Source organism: Nicotiana attenuata, unplaced genomic scaffold (genome assembly GCF_001879085.1).
Source record: "Nicotiana attenuata strain UT unplaced genomic scaffold, NIATTr2, whole genome shotgun sequence".
Lineage (NCBI taxonomy): Eukaryota > Viridiplantae > Streptophyta > Magnoliopsida > Solanales > Solanaceae > Nicotiana > Nicotiana attenuata.
In genome coordinates this window covers 103,100-127,006 of record NW_017673402.1, presented here as the reverse complement: position 1 = coordinate 127,006, position 23,907 = coordinate 103,100, and the positions used below count along the sequence as shown (strand labels likewise).

The following is a 23,907-nucleotide window of genomic DNA, read 5'->3' as shown; positions in this document are numbered from 1 at the left end:
TACTTTGATTCTCTGGTGGACCCATTGGTTAGTAATTTATCTACCTCTTCGCTGACCGCTTCATTGATTGCAACATTGAACTTTCTCCTTCTATGTCGTACCGGCGGGTAGAGTGGGTCGACGTTCAGCCTATGAGTGGCGATGTCCTTCGGGAGTCCTGGCATATCTGAGTGGGAAAATGCAAACAAATCGTCGTTGTTAGCTAAAAATTCACGATACTTACCTGGCTCCGAGAGGTTGTGCCCGATGTAAGCCTTCTTTGTGTTGTCGGCGTCGTCCAACTGGACTGGGTTGAGGTTTTCTATAGTTGCTTTGCAGGCTTCTACGATGTCAGGGTCTCTGATGACTTCTGTTGGTGGGTCGGGTTTAGTTCCCGACATTGTTAATTGTTATGCCTCCGTGCTTTCTCTTTCAGCTGTTTGGTATGTGTGCAGTCTTGGGCGATCTGATAGCATTCCTGGGCGGTGCGCGGTTCGCCTCGAATGCTGAATACTGTGTGGGAAATTTGATCACTTGATAAAAGCTTGAAGGGACGGCTCGCATAGCGTGTATCCATGGGCGTCCTATGATAGCATTATAGGCTATTTCTTGGTTCATGACATGGAATGTGGTTTCCAACGTGACTCCCCCTGCCAAGACTGGAAGCACTATTTCTCCGGACGTCCGCTCTACTGCATTGTTAAAACCTGTTAGTGTTATGCAACGCGGTATTATTCTATCCTCGAGCCTCATTTGTACGAGGACTCTCGGGTGGATAATACACGCGCCACTTCCGTCATCTACCATGATTCTTTTTACATCTGTATCAGCGATGCGTAAAGTTATAACTAAAGCATTATGATGGGGGAAAGACAAACCGTCGGCATCTGACTTTTCGAAGATGATACTGTCTTCGAAGTCGCCATACCGTTCGTGAGCGACCGTCCGCTTGAGTTTGTGTGTGGCGGTGAATTTCACATGGTTGATCACTGAATCATCGCTGCCGCCAATGATCATCTGTATGGTGCGTGCCGGCGATGGTAGTTTCGGAGGTCCTTGAGAGGGGTCGCGTCCTCTAGCGAAGTTGGCCCTTCCTTTATCGCTGAGTAGCTCTTTTAGGTACCCCTAGTTCAACATTCTGACTACCTCCTGTCGTAGGCCTATGCAATCCTCGGTCTTGTGTCCTCTTTCCTGATGGAATTCACAGAGGACGTTTGACCTTCTTGCGCTTGGATCCGATCTCCTTGTTGGTGGCCATTGTACCTTCGTGCCCAGCTTCTCTAGTGCGTACACTATCTCTGAAGGGGAAACACAAAAGTTATGAGCAGATAATAGTGTAGGCATACCTCTTTCGTTTCGAAGGGGTGCGATATGTCGTAGCACGGCCTCTGCATGTCTCGGAGGAGGCGGGTTGGTTGTTCTGACATAAGGCTAGTGTCTTTCTCGAGTGAAACGTGGGGGCTGATTTCTTCGCCCATCGTTGCGTCTATCCCTCCTTGCTTCGGTTTGAACCGACGTTAATCGCTAAGTTGGCCCGTTAAGATCATCTTCGTCTGCCCTTACCTCAGCGCGGTAGGCGTTATGAATTTCTTCCCATGTGGTGGGGGGTACTTCATGAGTCTGTTGAGCAATTATTTGGTCGCCTTTGATCCGCTCCTGTTTAATCCGTTTTGGAAGGCCACGACCGCCATTCCTTCTGACACATTATGCAGTCCCATTCTCACCCTGTTGAATCGGGCCAGGAAGTCTCGGAGTCCCTCGCCCGCTGTTTGCCGGATGGCGAAGATGTCGTTGACCCTAGTTTCGGCCTTCTTTGCTCCTGCATGATCGGTGGCAAATTTATCTGCCATTTCCTCGAACGTCGATATCGACCGTGCTGGTAACTGTGAATACCATGTTAATGCCCCTCCTGTCAAAGTCTCACCGAACTTTTTCATCAGTACGGATGGCACTTGTTCTTATGACAGGTCATTGCCTTTTACCGCGATGACGTAATGGATTAGATGATCTTCTGGATCCGTGGTCCCATCGTATATTTTCAAGTATGGTGGCATTTTGAAGGTTTTAGGGATGGGGTAAGGAGCAGCCTCTTCACTGTACAGTTGCTCGACAAACCTTCCCACATCGGGTTTTGGTAGCAGCTTGGGGGCGCCAGGTATTTTGTCGACCCTTTCCTGGTGCTCTTTCATTTGATCACGAAGCACTTTGTTCTCGTTTTCCATTTCTTCCATTTTCTTTAGGACAGTTGCGAGTGCATCACCATTTGCGTCGATGACAGTGCGGGTGTTGCTCGTTCGTGTAGGGCCCGGCTCGCCTGTGATGACTGCGATTTCCGCTGTTGGTGAATCTTCGGCATTTCCCTGAGGGGGTTTCTCGAGCATGTTTCTTAGGGCGCTCGTCAACCATTCCTCTAGCAGCTTTTTGATTGCTGGTTGTGGTGTTTCTTTCGTTGTAGAGGTGGAAACTCCTCTCTCACGCAAGACTGTCAGATCCCCGTGCGAAGAGGGTGAGATTCCCCCCTCCGGTGTACCGCTTGGTGTTATATTCTCGGTATCTTCCTTATTGGCTTCGTCGAGGGAGCCTAAGAGGTTGTTTGAGACATCTGCTATCATTTTCAACCTTGCTTCTTTTTCCGCCATTGTTGGTTCTTATGGGGTATGAAGAATAGTGATCGTTGCTTTTGATATCCTAGATGAGAACTATGATTTCGACTATGGAACTCCCCACAGACGGCGCCAAATTGTTTGACTCAAAAGATGTTAACTCTTTTTAAGCAAATCAATCAAAAAGATGAAGGGGTAATCGTAGTCGAGAATAATAAACCCTAGGATAGTTTTTAGGAAGATGGACTTGCCACAGTAGAAGAGATAGATCAGTAGAAAGATAAAGAGTAGAGAGAAAAAGAGAGAGAATTTGTCTTTCTTCTTCTTCCCAAAAAAGGATCTCTCTATTACAAGACCTGGATCCCCCTTATATAATGGAGGATCCTTTACACATTACAGGAACGACAAAAGGAAAAGTATATTTTATAACGGAACCGACGACGATGCGAGGACGTCTCTCCTTTCCTTCCTGGGTCGCCTCTTCCCCCTATACCGACACGTTGATACCTGATGGTTGATCGTGCTACCTTTGAGACGTGATCGACTGAATTTGAACCCATACAGACTCCCTGTCGCGGGTGGTCATCCATTTGTAAGACTCTGGGTTCAAAACCTTTGGTTAAGGGAGGAGAGATTGTAAGTATCTCACCTTACTCTTTAATGGTCAAACCAAGGGCCAGTACATATGTCAGAAGTGGCAGTAGTATGATGAAATTCTTGCTATGTGGGATCCTAATACAAGAGTACAATACTGAAGATTTAGGTTGGTGGAAATCTTCACGTGAACATATGGTTGTTAATTAACGAGGAAAGCCGTCCCAGATTGACAAAGGTTGAACATCATCCGAAAAATCGTTCATCTTTGTTGGTTGCATGTATTTTTTCTTTCCCTTTTATCTGTATAATGGAGTTGGATTTAAGTTATACACATTATATTCTAACATTCTTAGTTCAATTTAACTGGTGTATTTAAGTTATATGTACGGATTTTTTACTATACTAATATAGTTTAACCTATTATACGAAGTTAATGTCATTTTCTTAAGTTACCATCAATACTTATCAAAGAGCTATTTGTCTTATAAGTGACTTAATTGTGTACATAATTTAAAGAGAAATTTTCATAAAACACTATCTTTTAATAGTAATTAGTCATCTATAGATACTATTTGTTATATTACGGATTATAGATACCTTTTATGTGGTTATAAGATGTATTTGATGTATTTAAGCTATTGTATTCATGAATACAGTAGCAAAAATAGGCGTGAATCAGGGAAGTCCAGCTAATCAGTTGTTGTATTCGAGTGTATTCGACTGTATTCATGGAGTGAAACGTGGGATTATAGGTGGACAGATTATTGTATTCGACTGTATTCACGGCGTGAAATAGGGGATTACACTGTTTTTAAAACGGAAAGTGAATCAATAAACATAATAGACTCCTAATATAACTCAACAAACTCAATTATAACACACAAATTTTGTATTTTCAGTTATAAAAAAGATTCTCAACCGAAAAATACACCAAAAACATAGCAATCTTCAGAGAAATCATATAATACATCTGAATACATAAATTATATTAATTAAAAAAAATATATGAAAGCTCTAATCACTTATGTAATTTTTTTATGTAATAACCCTCCTTTTAAGAATACATTCATGGCATATAGCGAGACAGTGAATACAATGAAATACATAGAATAGAACGGGATACATTGAAATACAATGAATAAAAAAGACAGTGAATACAATGAAATACATGGAATACAACGAAATATATTGAATTACAATGAAAAAAAGACAATGAATACAATGAAATACATGAAAATACATTGAAGTATATTAACAGAAAATCAAGTTGCTCAGCCCCAAACTCCGTCGTCTTTGTTCAAGAACAAACCCTAATTTCAATGCAGAGCGTTAGAGCGTCTTCCATCTCCATTGCAGTTAAATCTTGCATACTCAATCGTTCTGGATCGTTACAAGAAGAAAGGGCATTCCTCCGCATGTTTGAAGACTCGCCTTACATTATTCACTGTTTCAGAGTTAATATTACCCAAGAAGATGGCGTCACCCTTTACAACTTACTTCTCGAATATGCCTCTGGAGGAAGCTTAGCCTATCGTCTTCACAACTACAATTCAGGGGAAGGGCTGTCAGAGTCTGAAGTTAGACAACACACTAGGAATGTTGTTTTAGGGCTCATTCACATACACAGCAGAGGAGTTATTCACTACTACAATGGAGGATATAGACAGAGGAGAAAATCGCAAGCGAACTACACAGAGAAGAGGAAGAGAATCGGAAATTTTAATAGGATGGGAGAAGAGAATGGGTGTCACGACCCAATTCCCACCCGGTCGTGATGGCGCCTCTCGTGAAGACAAGGCTAGCCAACAGAACAATCAACACTGCTTTTGACAATTTCTTAGCATAACAGGTTTAAACCATAGATACTGATTAATCATAAGTACGGAAATAAACGTAACGTAACGGGGAAAACCATCCCAAACTCAGCCCGATGATCGGGGTGTCACAAGTCACGAGCTACTACAGAGTTGATGAAAATACTACAAGTCTGGAAACAAAGTCTGAAGATGAATAAAATATGCAGAAGGTAAGGAAAAAACGGGGCTGTGGACATCGACAGCTACCTCGTCCCTCCTAGTCCGCCTGGTCTGGAAGGAAATCAGCGCTCAGGTACGAACTCAGCTGTGCCTGTCTCTTCACACATGGTGCAGGAAGTGATGTGAGTACTCCGACCCAGTGAGTAATAAAATTAAATAACGACTGAGAACATAAAATCCCACAAGGGCACAAATAATGCTATCTCAAGCAGCAACATCAGATAAACAGTAGAAACCAGTGAAATATAGGAAGAAAATCTCTTTGAAAACAATTAATAAAACAAGTATGCTCAAGTATGGTCAGCCATTGTTACCTGACCGGTCAGCCATTGTTACCTGACCAAACGCGTATTACAGTGCCATTGTTACCACTGGTCAGTCATTGTTACCTGACTGGTCAGTAATTGTTACCTGACCAAACGCGTATAACAGTGTCATTGTTACCACTGTTCAATATTTAATCACTCTAGATGGGTACCCGCGCTCACTGTGGGTGTGCAGACTCCGGAGGGGCTCCTACAGCCCAAGCGCTATCAACAAGGCCTGAAAGCCTGAACAGTATCAATACGAGGCCTGAAAGCCTCCTCACCTCACTCATCATGCCCTCACATTAGGCCCTCGGCCTCAATCAGTCCAGAAATAGTCAACAGCCCCTCGGGCAACAGTAAAGCAATAATACTCAGCTCAAACAATAGTTCAAATATCAGTTTAACACTCCAAGTTTGAGTAAATATGGCTAAGTTCAAGAAAACGGTGTAAATCACATGGACTGAGTTCAAATAATATTTCAAACAGTGAGGAAAACAGTGATGATAGTTCATAATGAGTTCAAACAGTCGGCAATAAGCCCCAATTATGGCAATAAGCCCAAATCATAGTGAAAAATAACAAGTCATTGCTTCTGCGATCCAACTTCGCATCTGCGGGACCGCTTAAGCGACCCAATGTCCCGTTTCTGCGGAACCTGACCTGGGCTCCTATTTCCGCTCCTGCGAGGCCTGGCTCGCTTCTGCGAGACCGCATCTGCGATCTCCTTTCCGCAGATGCGGAAACACCTGCTGCAACCAAAAACCTGCAATTTTCCAACTTCAAATTCCTTCCGTTAGCCACCCGAAATCACCCCGAGGCCCCCGGGACCTCAACCAAGGTTACCAACACATCTTAAAACATTATTCAAACTTGTTCCAATCCTCAAAACTCGTCAAACAACGCTAAAACCATTAAATCACATCGAATTCAAGCCTAAGTTTCTTCAAAACTTCCGCAATACGCATTCGATCTAAAACCCGACCAAAACATCTCTGAATGACCTGAAATTTTGCGCACACATCCAAAATCACCTAACAGAGCTACTGCAACTCTCGGAATCCCATTCCGACCCTCGGATCAAAATCTCACCTACCAACCGGAATTTGCCAAAAATACTAACTTCGCCAATTCAAGCCTAATTCTACACTGGACCTCCAAAACCAATTCCGATCACGCTCCTAAGTCACAAATCATCCCCCGAAGCTAACCGAATCTCCGGAAATCACATCCGAGCCCTCTAACTAACCAGTCAACTTCCGGTTGACTTTTCCAAAACAAGCTTTCCTTAAAGAGACTAAATGTCTCATTTCCTACCAAAACCAAACCAATCCAACTCGATTACCTCAAATACCGATAATGAAGCATAGAGAAACATAATATGGGGAAAACGGAGCGGTAACTCACGTGACGACGGGCCGGGTCGTCACAATGGGATGTATCAAAGTAGAGAGAGAAAGAAAATATTGTAACTGATTAGCGTATTTAGTGGCTTAGGGCTAGGAGGTTACCAAAATTAAATATTTTGCTATAAACCTTAAAAGGTATCTATAGAATATAATTTTTTTAAATGGTATTTATTTAAAATAAATAAGGTGTTAACCTTTGCTATAGGAGGTAAAAATTCCTAATTTTTACACCGACAATTATAGAGCTTAACTTAAATTATTCCCAAACTTGTTTCTGTTACGCTAACTCCACCCCACCATCAATCTTGAATGTTTAAAGATAACTCTTGAGAGGCATCGCTAAACTCGCCTTTTATTCGGGTTACTGTTGCCTTAAAAAATAGATAAACTAAATTATCTTAATCAAGGATCATTAGATAAAATCCACTTTATCAAATATGTTGATTATAATGCTTCAGTGCTAACCTCATGTGTAGCATCTTGTTTGGCTAGATTACCATGTTGGATGCCAGCATATCTCTTTAAAAAGTTGATTAGATATTATTAATGATGATTTATCTAAGGATTTAATCGTTAGATTTTGTTGCAAATGTTGTTTGTCTGTTTGTTCTTCCTTAATTCTACTATTATTGAAGTATATCTTTGTCCTCGTGTTGATTCTTCCACTTTTCAGCGCTAAATCAAATTAGTGATAAACATTATTTGGAGTCACTTTAGTTACATCAATGTGATGTAGGAAATGGAGTGTAGCAAAGCCCACAAAGATTATTGATAATCATAATATTTTGCAGCATTAAATTAAATAACAATTCTTAAAAAATTTAGTATATATGGAGACAATTTAAATTTACAATTGTTAGAATATACTATAAGCCATGCGTATTGTTATAGTATTCTTTATGAACAATTATTTATTTACTTGTTTAAATTCAATAAAGTTTCATTTTAAATAGATCATGTGTTGGTTTGTGTGTCCATTGCTTACATAGTAGATGATTTAGTGTATAGAGTTTAGCTTATACACGGAAGATTAAATCATCGGTTCTTGTAAGACATAAAAGTTAATGTTCACAATCTAATGATGGAATTGGACAAATCATCGGAATGATTGTAGCACAAGATTAAATATAATTTATCTTGATTATGGGAATGGTTTAATTCCAACTTCTTGTGCTAGTACATTTTGTATGTATTGAACGGATCAAGTAGAGATAAGTATTTTATACTGACTTTATAAAATAATTTCTCTAGTCCATTTAATGTACTTTATACTCTTAATCCTGATATAATTATTATTAGCTGTGTATGTCACTTGTTGTTTTGATTTATTAAAAGGCGAGATTCTTTCGCGAGTCAATAAGCCTGGTAAATTGGATAACAATGATATACATTGGCGAAGTAATAATTAGCTGATGGAATCCATGTCTCGGTTTTGAGATTGATGATACTCCTTTATGAAAGCTTATAAGTTTTCATGTGTAAACCCGGCCGGTGAATTTTGTATCCGACACATGAAATAAGTTAAGTGTAAGTCTAAAGGAAGTAATCAATAAATTAAATAGTCAGTAATTTAATTTGATTGATTAGTATCTGAATCTTAACATGGGGAGTTAAATAAGGTTTTATGGAAGAATTTCGAAATTGAACTAAGGAGTGCAATTACGATTTTTTAGTGGAATAATTCGTAGTTTATTATGGTGGAAATTAATTTCAGAATTTCGAAATTAATATCATAATAGGAAGCCTTGTTAATTAAATTCTGTGGTCCCTACTGTGCCTAAATAATAGGAAATAGTGAAAACTGTTACTTAGTGGGAAAGAAAACGTGGAAACCGTCCCTTAGTGGGAGAAGGAAACCTAACAGGTTTTGAAGACGGTTTTGACCTAAACAAAACGCAGCTATATATATGGATATAGGGGCTGGACGTTTTTTTTTTACTATTCTTGCTGCGGTTTCTGCTAGAATTTTGCCCACCCAAAATTCTCTATTTTCGCTTATTGTTTGGGTAACACAGTAGAAGACTGTGGAAATCTGCTGGTGCGTTTCAACTGAGGAACTGGAGAACGACATAGATTTGATGTGTTTACGCTTCAAGAGGTAATCCGAAGATCTCCATATGTGCTAGTTGTTTAGATTACACGTGAATAAGATACTGGGATTGCTTCCGCTGCTTATTATAATCCAACAATTGGTATCAGAGCCTGCTCACGTCTAATTAAATAATTAGGATAAACCATAAGGATTAATATCATGTTCTATATGTAAAGTTTTGAATTACATGCAAAGCTTATTTTTCTGAAAAGCTGCACTGTTTTGGCGTGATTATCTGTTATAGGTTGTATTGATTATTCTGAAAACTTGATTTATCCTTTTAATATTGGTGAGGTTGAGTTAGAATAATCTGAAAGTTGAATTTTATCATGTAAAACGGATAAACAAGTTTTGCCGAATTAGGACAGAAAATCGGAGGTCAAAAAGTTGACGGACTCCGATTGACCTGAAACTTGGCAGGTCCATGCGAAACGGCCCAGTGAGCAATACTCATGAATTTCATGACCTAAGTCGTTTTTTGGGCTTTCGGGGTCGTTTAGATGGTGTTTTTGCTGTTTTTCTAAAATTCTGAATTTTTTTAGTTATTTTTTATTCCAGTAATTGTGGGGATCAATTCCCTTGGTCCCCAGGGTTAAAAATCAGTGATATAATATTTTTACACATTGACATAGGTCTTTTTTCATATCGGATAAAAATATTATGAATAATCACTGTGTTATACTAGTCATTGATTATTTGTATTTACTCTCCATCTGAGTATGTATGTTGGTTCAATGGGACTAATATATGTTGAATGTTGATATTCACTTGGCTTAAATTAACATTTTACTCTCCATCTGAGTATGACCTGTTTAAGTTTATGGAGTGAAAATCTGTCATTATATATGTACATTGCAAGAATAGCTTCTTTCCCATCGAAATTTGTTGTTCAAGGTGCATAGATTGTATATATATATAGTGTGTTTTGAATTTTAATGTTCATAATACAAACTGATTTGATCTATTTAAATATTTAATGTCTCCCAGATTGACAATGACTGCTTCAATCCCTTTACTGCCATTCTTACTCAAAACAAACTTGAGGGTCCAAATTATGTTGATTGGAAACGAAATTTGGATATTGTTCTAATTGCTGAAGAGTACAAATTTGTGCTCGATGAGGTGTGTCCAGAAAAACCTGGAGATGATGCCACAGATGATGAATAAAAGGCTTACCGGAAATGGATTAAGGCTGATGAGATGGCGCGGTATTACATTTTGGCATCCATGTCGAATGTTCTGCAACATCAGCATCAGTCGATGGAGTCTGCTTATGACATTCTGGAAAATCTCAAAGAAATGTTCGGAGATCAGAATCGTGCGGCTAAGCAGACTGCCATGAAAGCTCTTCTGAATACCAAAATGGTTGAAGGTTCATCAGTCAGGGACCATGTTCTGAAGATGATGAGTCTTCTGAATGAACTGGAGGTCCTTGGAGCTAACATTGATAAGGACACGCAGGTTGAAATGATCCTGAAGACTTTGCCTGACAGTTTTCAGCAGTTTCGCCTGAATTATAACATGAACAAAATGGATTTGTCCCTTGCGAAATCGCTGAATGAGCTGCAGGCGGTAGAGACTATTATCAAGTGCCAAGATCCTCCCGTGGCATTGAATTTTGAGGCAGGTAACGATACCTAGTCTCTAAGACCAGGTAAGCCTAATAGTTGCGGAATAACTGAATAACAACAGAATTAACATCTAAACCTTAGCAACATCAGTATATATATATATATATATATATATATATATATATTATATATATATATATATATATATATATATATTATATATTATATATTATATATATATATATATATAAGTAAAGCTGGAAACTGTCGCTCGGCATATACAAGTAAAACCAACAAATTTGAGTATAAACATCTCCCAAAGACCCGGTCACAAGTCACAAGCTCTAAGGAATTTTTCTGAGTGTCTCCATACATCACTATCTAGGAAAAATAAAGAAGAAACGACATAAATGGATAGAAGGGGACTCCGAGGTCTGCGGATGCTAGCAGATATTCCTTGAAGTATCCGTAGCAGCAACACGACTCTCTACTAATAGCGGGGCTGGTAGGAGGTACCTGGGTTTGCACACAAAGCATGTGCAGAAGAGTAGCATGAGTACACCACAACGGTACCCAGTAAGTGCCAAGCCTAACCTCGGTAGGGCACTGACGAGGTCAGATCAGGGCCCTACTAGGATATAATAATTAAAGCAGAAGATATAATAATATAGTGGAAGACTGAGAATTTAACTATGAGAAATACATAAAAGGAAACTACACAACAAATAGGGATAAACGACAGGGGCGCTCCCGAGAAATCGCCTCGTAGTCCCAAAAGTAAATGCTCAACAGGGGATCTCCCGAGGTACCGCCTCGTAGTCCCAAAAGTAAATATGCAACGAGGATCTCCCGAGGTACCACCTCGTAGTCCTAAAAGTAAATATGCAACGGGGGATCTGCCGAGGTACCGCCTCGTAGTCCCAAAAGTAAACACACAGCTCAGAACCGATGGAAACAACGATTAACAGCAAGAAATCCTACAGTTTAAGACTAAGTACAAATCAAGGAAAAAGCAGGAATTCAACTAAGCATGCTGCACAGATTTCAAATAAGCATTTAAGACAGGTAGGCATACGATATTAGGCAAAACAGGATAACTACACATGTTGGGGTGACTCATTTAAGATGTAACAGGTTACTGTTCACCAAAACCGAATTTTCAACAATTAGCCCATGTATGCACTCGTCGCCTTGCGTACACCGCACTCACCTATCATAGAATTGTCACAACAGTACCAAATCCTAAGGGGATTTCCCCCACACAAGGTTAGGCAAGCCACTTACCTCAAGCCAAGCTCAATCAGTCAATAAAGATGCCTTTTCCTCGACTTTCCGACTCCGAATGACCCAAATCTAGCCAAAAGCAATTACATACCATAAATATAACTATAAAAAACTAATCTAATTAATAAAATCAAGTCTTTAGCAAGAAATTAGAAATTTGCCCCAACAAGTCGACCCGGGCCTACATCTCGGTCAGGTAAAAGTCACAAAATATGAACACTCATTCCACCACGAGTTCACCCATACCAAAAATTACTCAAATCCGATAACAAAATCTCAATTAAAATCCTAAAACTCGGTTTAAGAACTCCAACTTTTTCCCCAAATTTCTCAACCCAAAACCTTAATTAGAAGATGAAATTAACGATATATTAGTGGAATATAACAAAAAACGAGTCAAGAATCATTACCCAAATGCGTCCTCTAAAAATCCCTCAATTGTTTGCCTCAATTCGAGCTCACAAAGTCCCAAAATGAAAATGGGATCAACCCTTTGAAATTTCCCCTTTTCTGCCCAGCGATTTCCCTTCTGCAAGGGCTCCACCGCATCTGTGCCTCCGCACTTGCGGAAAAACCATCACAGGCGCGGACTTCACTTAAGTCCAAACTCTCGCTTCTGTGAGCAAAAGGGCCACACCTGCGCGCCTGCTTCTGCGATCAACGGCCTTCCTGGCCTTCCGCTTCCACGTTCCATCTTCCGCAGGAGCGACTCCAATTCTGCGGTCTCCACATCGCACCTGCGATCTCTGGCCTTTTCCTTCCAGACCGCACCTGCGCCCCATAGCTCGCTTCGGCGAGCTCACACCTGCGATGGGGACTCCGCAGGTGCGATTACACCAGATGATGCCCAGCTACACCAATCCTCACAAGTCCAATTCTAGTCCGTTAACCAACCGGAATCCACCCGAGGCCCCCGGGACCTCAACCAAACATACCGACAAGTCCTAAAACATGATACGAACTTAGTTGAGCCTCTAAATCACATCAAATAACATAACAAACACGAATCGCACCCCAATTAAAGCTTAATGAACTTCAAAACTTCAAAATTCCACAACCGATGCCGAAACCTATCAAACATGTCCGATTGACCTCAAACCTTGCACACAACTCATAATTAACATTACGGACCTACTTCAACTTGCAGAATCGGAATCCGACCGCGATATCAAAAAATCCACTCCAGGTCAAACTTCCCCCAAAAAAATCAAACTTTCGCCATTTCAAGCCTAATTCAACTACGGACCACCAAATCACAATCTGGACACTCTCCTACGTCCAAAATCACCCATCGGAGCTAATGGAACTAACGATACTCCATTCCAGAGTCGGCTTCTCACAATTCTAACTACGTTCAAAATTTTAGAACTTAAGCTTTCATTTTAGGGACTAAGTGTCCAATTTCACTCCAAAACCAAAAACAAATCCTCCCGGCTAGGTACATAAGCATAAAATGAAACAGAGAAAGCAGTAAATAGGGGATCGGGGCTATTACTCTCGACTGGGCTGGGCTGGACTGGGCTGTACGAAGTCGATCCTGAATCACCTTAACCTTCTCCAATGAATCCTGAACCAAGCCTGTACCCAATAGCCTAGCCTCTCCCGGCTCGAACCAACCCACTAGAGACCGACACCGTGTACCGGACAAAGCCTCGTACGGGGCCATCTGAACAATCGACTGATAACTGTTGTTTTAGGCAAACTCCACAAGTGGCAAGAACTGATCCCATGAACCCCCAAACTCCATCACACACGCACGGAGCATATCCTCCAGTATCTGAATAGTGCGCTCGGACTGCCCGTCCGTCTGAAGGTGAAATGCTGTGCTCAACTTAACCCAAGTACCCAAATCATGTTGTACGGCCCTCTAGAACCGTGATGTAAACTGCGTACCCCGGTCAGAGATGATAGATACCGGCATGCCATGAAGTCTGACAATCTCGCGGATATAAACTCGAGCCGCTGCTCGAAAGAATAAGTAGTTATTACAGGAATGAAATGAGCTGACTTGGTCAACCTATCCACAATCACCCAAACTGCGTCAAACTTCCTCTGAGTCCGTGGAAGCCCAACAACAAAATCCATAGTGATCCGCTCCCATTTCCACTCCGGAATCTCTAGCTTCTAAAGCAATCCACCTGGCCGTTGATGCTCATACTTCACCTGCTGACAATTTAAGCACCAAGCTACATACTCTACTATGTCCTTCTTCATTCTCCTCCACCAATAATGCTGCCTCAAGTTCTAGTACTTCTTCGCGACACTTGGATGAATGGAGTGCCGCGAACTGTGAGGCTCCTGGAGAATAAACTCACGCAAACCATCTACATTTGGCACACATAGCCTGCCCTGCATCCTCAATGCACCACCATCTCCAATAGTGACCTCCTTAGCATCACCGTGTTAAACCATGTCCTTAAGGAAAACAGATGGAGGTCATCATACTGACACTCCCTGATACGATCATAAAGAGAAGACTGAGAAAGCACACAAGCCAAAACTCGACTCGGCTCATAAATGTCCAGTCTAACGAACTGGTTGGCCAAGGCCTAAACATCCAATGCCAATGGCCTCTCTGCTGCTCGTAGATAAGCTAAGCTCCCCAAACTCTCCGCCCTGCGACTTAAGGCATCGTACACCATATCGGCCTTCCCGAGATGGTACAAAATGGTATTATCATAATCCTTAAGCAGCTCCAACCACCTCCGCTAGCGCAAGTTAAGTTCGATTTGAACAGATGCTGCAAACTCCAGTGATCGGTGTAGATCTCACAATGGACACCGTACAAATAGTGCCGCCAAATTTTCAAGGCATGAACAATAGCTGCTAACTCAAGGTCGTGGACAAGATAGTTCTTTTCATGCACCTTCAACTGCCTAAACGCGTAGGCAATCACCCTACTGTCCTGCATTAACACAGCGTCGAGACTAATACAAAAGGCATCACAATATACAGTATAAGACCACGAAGCTGTAGGTAATACCAATACTAGAGCCGTAGTCAAAACTTTCTTGAGCTTTTGAAAGCTCTCCTCACACTCCTTTATCCACCTAAACGGAGCACCCTTCTGGGTCAGCCTGGTCATAAGTGATGCGATAGATTAGAAACCCTCTACAAATCAACGGTAATATCCCCCCCAAACCCAGAAAACTCCGGATCTCCATAGCTAAGGACGGTCTGGGCGAACTCTACAATACATCAACCTTCTTCGGATCCACCTTGATCCCATCACTCGACACTACATGACCCAAAAATGCCACTGAGTCTAGCAAAAACTCACACTTTGAAAATTTTGCATATACCTTGTTTTCTCTCAAGGCCTGGTGCACAGTCCTCAGGTGCTGCTCATGATCCTCCCGACTCCGGGAGTACACCAGAATGTCGTCAATGAACACAATGAAGAATGAGTCAAGATAAGACTAGAACACATTGTGCATCAAGTGCATGAATGTTGTTGGGGCGTTGGTCGGCCAAATGACATCACAAGGAACTCATAGTGACTATACCGAATCCTGAAAGGAGTCTTTGGGATATCTGGCTCCCGAATCTTCAACTGATGATAGCTTGAACGTAAGTCAATCCTGCAAAAACACTCTGGTACCCTATAACTGATCAAATAGGTCATCAATACGAGGCAATAGATACACGTTCTTCACTGTAACATTGTTAAACTGGCAATAATCAATGCACATACACATAGAACCATACTTCTTCTTCACAGACAAGACCCAAGCACCCCAAGGTGACACACTGGGCTGAATGAAGCCCTTATTAAGCAACTCTTATAATTGTTCCTTCAATTACTTCAACTTAGGAGGAGCCATACAATATAGAGGAATAGAGATGGGCTGAGTGCACGATAACAAATCAATACCGAAGTCAATATCCTTGTTGGGCGGCATGCCCGGAAGATCAGCTGGAAATACATCTGGATAATCCCTCACTACCGAAACTGACTTAATGGTAGAGGTATCAATACTGACATCCCTCACATAAGCTAGATACGCGTCACACCCCTTCTCAACCATTCACCAAGCCTTTAGAAAAAAAAAACTTTACTAGGAGTGTAATCTAAGGTACCTCTCCACTCTAACCGTTGTAATCCTAGCATAGCCAGCATCACGGTCTTGGCATGACAATCAAGAATAGCATAATGGGACGACAACCAGTCCATGCCCAAAATGCTATCAAAATCTACCATAGTGAGCAATAATAAATCAGATCTAGTCTCAAAACCACTAAGAACAACCAAACACGACTGTACACAAGATTAACAACAATAGAATCTCCCACATGTGTAGACACATAAACAGGAGAACTCAAAGTCTCACGGGATACTCCCAAATACGGAGCAAAATAAGAAGACACATAGGAATAAGTGGAGCCTGGATCAAATAAAACTGATGCATCTCTATGACAGACCAGAACAATACCTGTAATGACAGAGTCGGATGCAACTGCCTCTGTACAAGCAGGAAGGGCATAATATCTGGCCTGGCCTTTCCCTATAGGGCGACCTCTACCTGCCCGACCTCCACCTCGAGCTGGCTGAGCAGGTGGAGTAGTAGCTGGTGCTGTAATCATACATTGGGGATCCGGTGGAGCACGCGATGCCTGAGTAGTCTATGGAGGTATACCCCTCCTAAGTATGGGCAGTCTCTCTCGATATGGTGAGTGTCGCCACACTCAAAACAAGCTCTCAGAGGGCGTGGCTGCTGTGGCTGGCTCGGGCCAGGTCTGCTGGAATGACCGCTGAAAGCACCTCGTTCAGGAGGTACACTAGACAATGGCGGTGCATAATAAGGATCCTGGGGCCTAGGAGTGGCCGGAATACCGCTGGCGGCTGAAAGTGCTGAATGAACATGGCGACTCACATAGCCCTTACCATGACAAGCTATCGTTGTGGCACGAGTACCACTATAAGTGCCAGACTCTCGAGACCTCTTGGCCTCCTTCTCCTCTCTCTTCCGAGTTAGCATACCCTCCAATCTCCTAGAAATCCCCACAACCTGCTGGTATGTAATATCCATCTCCAACTCTCGGGCCATGCTAAGTTTGATACTGGGGTTGAGCCCCTCGATAAATCGGTGGACCCTCTCTCGAACTATAGCAACCAAGGCTGGTGCATGCCTAGCAAAATCACTGAACTGAACTACACACTCTCACACTATCATAGAACCCTGGCGTGACTGCTCAAACTCCGCGCCCCATGCATCTCGGAGACTTTGGGAACATACTCCCTCAAGAAGATATCCGGGAACTAAGTCCATGTGAGTGAAGCTGCCTCAGCCGGACTACCCAACTAATAAGCACGCCACCACTGATAGGCCGCTCCTCTAAGCTGGAATGTAGTGAAATAAACCCCACTCCACTCTGCTACACCCATAGTACGGAGGATACGGTGACACTCCTCAAGAAAACCCTGCATCCTCTAATTCCAAGCCACTGAAAGTAGGAGGGTGGTACTTCTTGTACCTCTCGAGCCTAGCTGCTCCTCCTCAGAAATTGTTGCCCTACCCTAGGGCCTCATTGGGGCTACCGGTTGCACTGGTATAACCTTTGGAACCTGGTCGACCTGAACCCGATGCCCTAGGTACGGGCGGCGGGAGTCTGTGCTCCTCCCCCAGCCTGAGATGTGGCAGGAGCAAGTGGAATCAACCTTGCCTGAGCTAGAGTACCGAACATGCTCAGGAACTGTGCAAGGGTCTCCTGAAGAGCTGGTGTAGTAACAGGCGTCTCAGGTGCCTGCGCTCCAACTGGAGCTACTAGTGGATCCTTTGTAGCAGCTCGTGCGGGTGCTCTGGCTGCACCACATAGACGTCATCGGCTTTTACCCCGACCCCGGTATCTCGCGGCTCTAGCAGGGGGTGCGAGTGCCTGGTCATCTGATCCGGCTGTACGTGTCCTCACCATCTGTGAGATAATAGAAGACAGAAGTTTAGAATTCCAAAGTCAACAATTTCACACGACAAGGAATCAAAGAAGTGAAATTTTTCCTAATAGTTCCACAACCTCGCGAAGATAAGTACATGCGTTTCCGTACTGATCCGCGAGACTCTACTAATCCTGCTTGTGACTCACAACACCTATGAACCTAGAGCTCTGATACCAACTTGTCACGACCCAAATCTCCCTTCGTAAGATGTCGTGATGGCACCTAGTCTCTAAGACTAGGTAAGCCTAACAGCTGCAGAATAACTGAATAACAACAGAATTAACATCTAAACCTCAACAACATCAGTATATATATATATATATATATATATATATATATATATATATATATATATATATAGGTAAAGCTGGAAACTGTCGCTCGGCATATACAAATAAAACCAACAAATTTGAGTATAAACATCTCCTAAAGACCCGCTAGTCACAAGCTCTAAGGAATTGTTCTAGATGTCTCTATACATCAGTATCTAGGAAAGATAAAGAGGAAACGACATTAAAGGATAGAGGGGGACTCCGAGGTCTGCGGACGCTGGCAAATATACCTTGAAGTCTCCATAGCATCAACATGAATCTCTACTAATAGTGGGGCTGGTAGGTTGTACCTGGGTCTGCACACAAAACATGTGTAGAAGAGTAGCATGAGTACACGACAATAGTACCAAGTAAGTGCCAAGCCTAACCTCGGTAGGGTAGTGATGTGGTTAGGTCAGGGCCCTACTGGGATATAATATTAAAGAAGAAGATATAGTAATATAGTGAAAGACTGAGAATTTAACAACGAGAAATACAGAATAGGAAAATACACAACAAATGGGGATAAACAATAGGGGCGCTCTCGAGGAACCGCCTCGTAGTCCCAAAAGTAAATGCTCAACAGGGGATCTCCCGAGGTACCGCCTCGTTGTCCCAAAAGTAAATACACAACGGTGATCTCCCGAGGTACCGCCTCGTAGTCCCACAAGTAAATATGAAATGGGGGATCTCTGAGGTACAACCTCGTAGTCCCAAAAGTAAACACACAGCTCGGAACCGATGGAAACAACGATTAAAAGCAAGAAATCCTAAAGTTTAAGACTAAGTACAAATCAAGGAAAAATCAGGAATTCAACTAAGCATGCTGCACATATTTCAAATAAGCATTTAAGACAGGTAGGCCTACGATATTAGGCTAAACAGGATAACTACACATGCTGGGGTGACTCAGTTAAGATATAACAGGTTACTGTTCAGCAAAACCAAATTTTCAACAATCATCCCGCGTACGCACTCATCACCTCGTGTACATGCCACTCACAAATCATAGAATTGTCACAATAGTACAAAATCCTAAGGGGATTTCCCCCACATAAGGTTAGGCAAGCCACTTACCTCAAGCTAAGCTCAATCAGTCAACAAGGATGCCTTTTCCTCGACTTTCCGACTCCGAATGGCCCAAATCTAGCAAAAAGCAATTACATACCATAAATAAAACTATAAGAAACTAATCTAATTAATGAAATCTAGACTTTAGCAAGAAATTAGAAATTCACCCCAAAAAGTCGACCCAGGCCCACGTCTCGAAATCGGGTAAAAGTAATAAACTATGAAAACTCATTCAACCACGAGTTCACCTATACGAAAAATGACTCAAATCCGATACCAAAATCTCAATCAAAATCCAAAAATTCGGTTTAAGAACTTTGCAATTTTTCCCCAAATATCTCAACCCAAAACCTTAATTAGAAGATGAAATTAACGATATATTAGTGGAAATAACCAAAAACAAATCAAGAATCATTACCCAAATGCTTCCTCTGAAAATCCCTCCACCGCATCTGCGGCTCCGAACCTGCAGAAAAACCATCGCAGGTGCGAACTTCACTTAAGTCCAAAACCACGCTTCTGCGAGAAAAGGGCCGCACCTGCGCGCCTGCTTCTGTGGAGTACTTCCGCTTCTACGATCAACGACCTTCCTGGCCTTCCGCTTCTGCATCCCATCTTCCGCAGGAGCGACTCTGATTCTGCGGTCTCCACATCGCACCTGCGATATCTGGCCTTTTCCTTCGAGACTGCACATGCGCCCCATAGCTCGCTTCTGCGAGCTCGCACCTTCGATGGGGACTCCGGATGCCCAGCTTCAACAATCCTCACAAGTCTAATTCTAGTCCGTTAACCACCCGAAATCTACCCGAGGCGCCCAGGACCTCAAGCAAACATACCGACACGTCCTAAAACACGATACGAACTTAGTCGAGTCTTCAAATCACATTAAACAACATCACAAACACGAATCGCACCCCAATTCAAGCTTAATAAACTTCAAAACATCAAACTTCCACAACCGATGCCGAAACCTATCAAATCACGTTTGATTGACCTCAAACCTTGCACACAAGTTATAATTGACATTACACACCTAGTCCAACTTTCGGAATCAGAATCCAACCCCGATATCAAAAAGGCCACTCCCGCTCAAACTTCCCAAAAAAATCCAACTTTCTCCATTTCAAGCCTAATTCAACTACGGACCCCCAAATCACAATCCGTAAACGCTTCTAAGTCCAAACTCACCCAACGGAACTATCAGAATTGACAAAACTCCATGCAGGGGTCGTCTTCAAACAATTCCAACTACGTTCGAAATTCTAGAACTTAAGCTTCCATTTTAGGGATTAAGTGTCCCATTTCACTTCAAAACCAAAACAAATCCTCCCGGCAAGTCACATAAGCATAAACTGAAATAGAGAAGGCAGTAAATAGGGGATCGAGACTAATACTCTCGAAACGATCGGCCGGATCGTTACATGCACTTTTTAGCCTATATATGCGAGAGTTAGTATTGAATTGGTACATGGATGTCCTAGCAAACATGTAAATTGTTGTTGTATATTTTATTTTAATGAAATTTAATTATATTGTTTTCCTCACCAATTATGTATATTATTTATTATTTTATTTTATAATGGATTGAGACTTGAAATATAATATACACTAAGAAGTGATTTTAATAATTAAAATATTTAGTTATAGATGATGAATGAAAATGTAGTAACTTTTCGATTCTATACTAAATGTAGAATTAATATTATAATTAATTAGCTTGAGTGTGTATTCATATGCATAAATTGACTGCAATATATATTGATGAGTTAAACTTGTAATATTGTCTCTAATAACAGACATGACATCGAAAAGTATCATTGCTGACTTAAACAAGGGTGACAAACTAAATGGTGAAAATTACGACATCTGGTGTTGTAAAATGTGGTATGTACTCGAAGAGCAAGATGCTTTTGAAAGTATTAACCATGTTTTATAAGTCGCCCAGAGGAGGGTAACACTGCCTAACACATGAGGGATATGGAAACTTACAATATTTGGAAAAAGAAAGATTCCATTGCACGTGGAATTATTGTAAGTTAAGTTGCTGATGATCTCATCCACGAATGTGAGCAATATACTACTTCTCAAGCCATGTGGACACATTGACGAGATGCATATGGGGGTAAAACTGTGACTCGCCTTCGACAGCTAACAATCAAGTTTGACAGGTAAAAAAAGCATCACGATCTCAGTGTCAAGCAATATCTAAGAGTGATGTCAAATATGATTGCTCAACTCAAAAGTGCTGGTCATGTTCTCTCTGATGAACAGCAGGTTCAAGGCAGTGATTCGGTCTCTTCCCAATAATTAGGAACATCTGAAGGTTAACTTGGCCAACACTGATAGCATCAAAACTTTTGCTCATGTTGCCTATCATGTGGAGCTTGAAGACAAGCGGATTGGTGCTTCTAAAGATGTACCTAATGCCTTTATGGCAGAATTAAGTGGTACAAAGAGATCAAGCTTCAAGCGCAAGAGAAACAGGAAAAATGACGGAAAGGGTAAGGAGACCGAAGAAGGATCCTCCAAGAAAAGAAACAAGTCAAATTCCAAGAAAGGAAAATGGTTCTACAAGAAGAAAGACAAGAGCAAGATGAAGTGCTACAATTGTCAAGTTCCAGAGCATTTTGCTCGTGAGTGCACTGAGCCGAAAAAGGTAGCATTTTAAAACGCATCTCTAAGTGCTATATATGTTTCTAGCACTATTTTACTAACTGAATCTTATCATGTATAGATTGTAGACTCAGGGTCCATCGACCATGTGAGCCGTGATAAAGAAGCGTTTATAGGGTTTCGTCGAGTTCCACCTGGATCAAGGTATGTATATGTGGGAAATAATACAAAGCTTGAAGTCAAAGGGATAGGACCTTGAAGAATAGACATGCATGGTGTCCGATCTTTGATGTTGCATGACATCCAATATGTTCCAGGGATTCGACTGTCACGACCCGGCAATGAAGAAACAGCTATAACCAAACTTATTCCAACATCTAACTACCTCAATTATAACTCAACTTGTTCCAACATCTGACTACCCCAACCATAACTCAACTTATTCCAACATCTAACTACCTCAGCTATAATCGAACTTGTTACAACACCTAACTACCCCCTTTATAACCAAACTTATTCCGACACCTAACTACCTCAGCTATAACAAAAATCCCTACCCAACACAAAGAATCATCAACCTAAGCATCCGAAACATCAATTAAGAACACAATGCAAGGGGACCACAACTCAATAATAGCTCGGCAAGGGAGCAACATAATGATCTCTTCTTTTACTCACTTTTTTTTCACAGTTCACTTCACAACTCGAGCCAATGCTCTAGAGGTTCAACTGTCACTTATACTTTCACAATTCGTTCTACGACTGGAGCCATCGCTCCTCAATGTTCATAAGTCACAATCCTTTCCACAACTTTACACAACAAATAGAAATACTCACCAAGGCATGAATAATACAACGAAGTCATGAAAATCACAATATAAGACTCACGGTCATGCTCGACACCAATGTATAGATACTCGTCACCATGCCTATACGTCGTACTCAACAAGAAACAAATAGCAAATAGGACACAACTCCTAATCCCTCAAGCTAAGGTTAGGCCAAACACTTACCCCGAACTTCTACGGCCAACTCAAGCCTCGAACGTCGCCTTTCCTTTCGAATTCGGCTCCAAATCAATTGTATCTATACATAAATGACTTCATAACATCAAATAATGCTAAACAATTCGAACCCAACGCCTAATTATAGCTTTTCCATCATTCTTCCCAAAAACTCAAAAATCGACCCCGGGCCCGCTTGGTCAAAACACAAGGTTCGGACCAAAATCAAATCACCCATTCACCCACGAGCCTGAATATATAATTTGTTTTCAAATTCGATCCCAAAACGAGGTCTAAATCAAGAAAAATCAAAAAGCCCTAACTCTTCCCAAATCCCTTATTTTTTACCCTTAATCATATGGTTTAGGCCTAGAAATTCATTAGATGTTGAAAGAAATGAATGAAAATAAGTTAAGGATTACTAACCCAAGAGATTTTGGTGAAGAATCGCTTCAATGGTCGCCTAAGAGCTTGGAGAAGAAAGGTTTTGTGAAATTTTTGGTGAATCCCGTAATGACACTGTTCTGGAAATTTTAAAATTTAAGTAGGCGAAAAATGGTCTATGCGATCGCGAAGAATGCAATGCGATCGCGAAGAATGCAATGCAATCGCATAGAGGAAGGGGAAAATGGTCACCGTGATCGCGAAAGGAGCACTGTGATCGCGTAGAAGAAACAGGCTGGTCACTGCGATCACGAACAGGACTATGCGATCGCATAGAGGAAAATATAGGGCTTCTCAGGCTAACACTATTCGATCGCGGGAGGAGCCATGCGATCGCATAGAACAAACTGGACCCCTGAAAATTTACACTATGCGATCGCGGACATGGCTATGCGATCGCATAGCACAAAGGACTGGACAACAGCACACAGCAGTTCTGCAATTTTTCTAAGGCTAAAACAACCCCGAAACACATCCGAATCACACCCGAACCCTCGGGGATCCTAACCAAACACATGAACTAACTCAACAACATCATACGAACTTATCCGGGCGATCAAATCGCCAAAATAACATCAAAAACAATGAATCAAACCTCAAAATCAAGAGTTTTTCCTCAAACTTCATTAAGTTTCAAATTTAGAACTTTAAG

At 41.7% G+C, this 23,907-nt stretch overlaps 1 protein-coding gene across 1 annotated transcript; it reads left to right on the top strand.

The window, feature by feature from the left end:
* The first annotated feature begins 10,222 nt into the window (after window positions 1-10,222).
* Window positions 10,223-10,663, top strand: LOC109216289. Its single transcript, XM_019380435.1, has 2 exons — window positions 10,223-10,402; window positions 10,451-10,663. The coding sequence occupies exons 1-2, from the start codon at window positions 10,223-10,225 to the stop codon at window positions 10,661-10,663; spliced, it is 393 nt and encodes a 130-aa protein (XP_019235980.1).
* The last annotated feature ends 13,244 nt before the right edge of the window (window positions 10,664-23,907 follow it).

What these genes read in the sequence shown, in the direction of transcription:
- LOC109216289 (XM_019380435.1), top strand. Translation starts at nt 10,223, where the DNA reads ATGGCGCGGTATTACATTTTGGCATCCATGTCGAATGTTCTGCAACAT. An exon ending in AAATGGTTGAAGGTTCATCA is followed by an intron (nt 10,403 to 10,450) that starts GTCAGGGACCAT and finishes AATGAACTGGAG; the next exon opens with GTCCTTGGAGCTAACATTGA.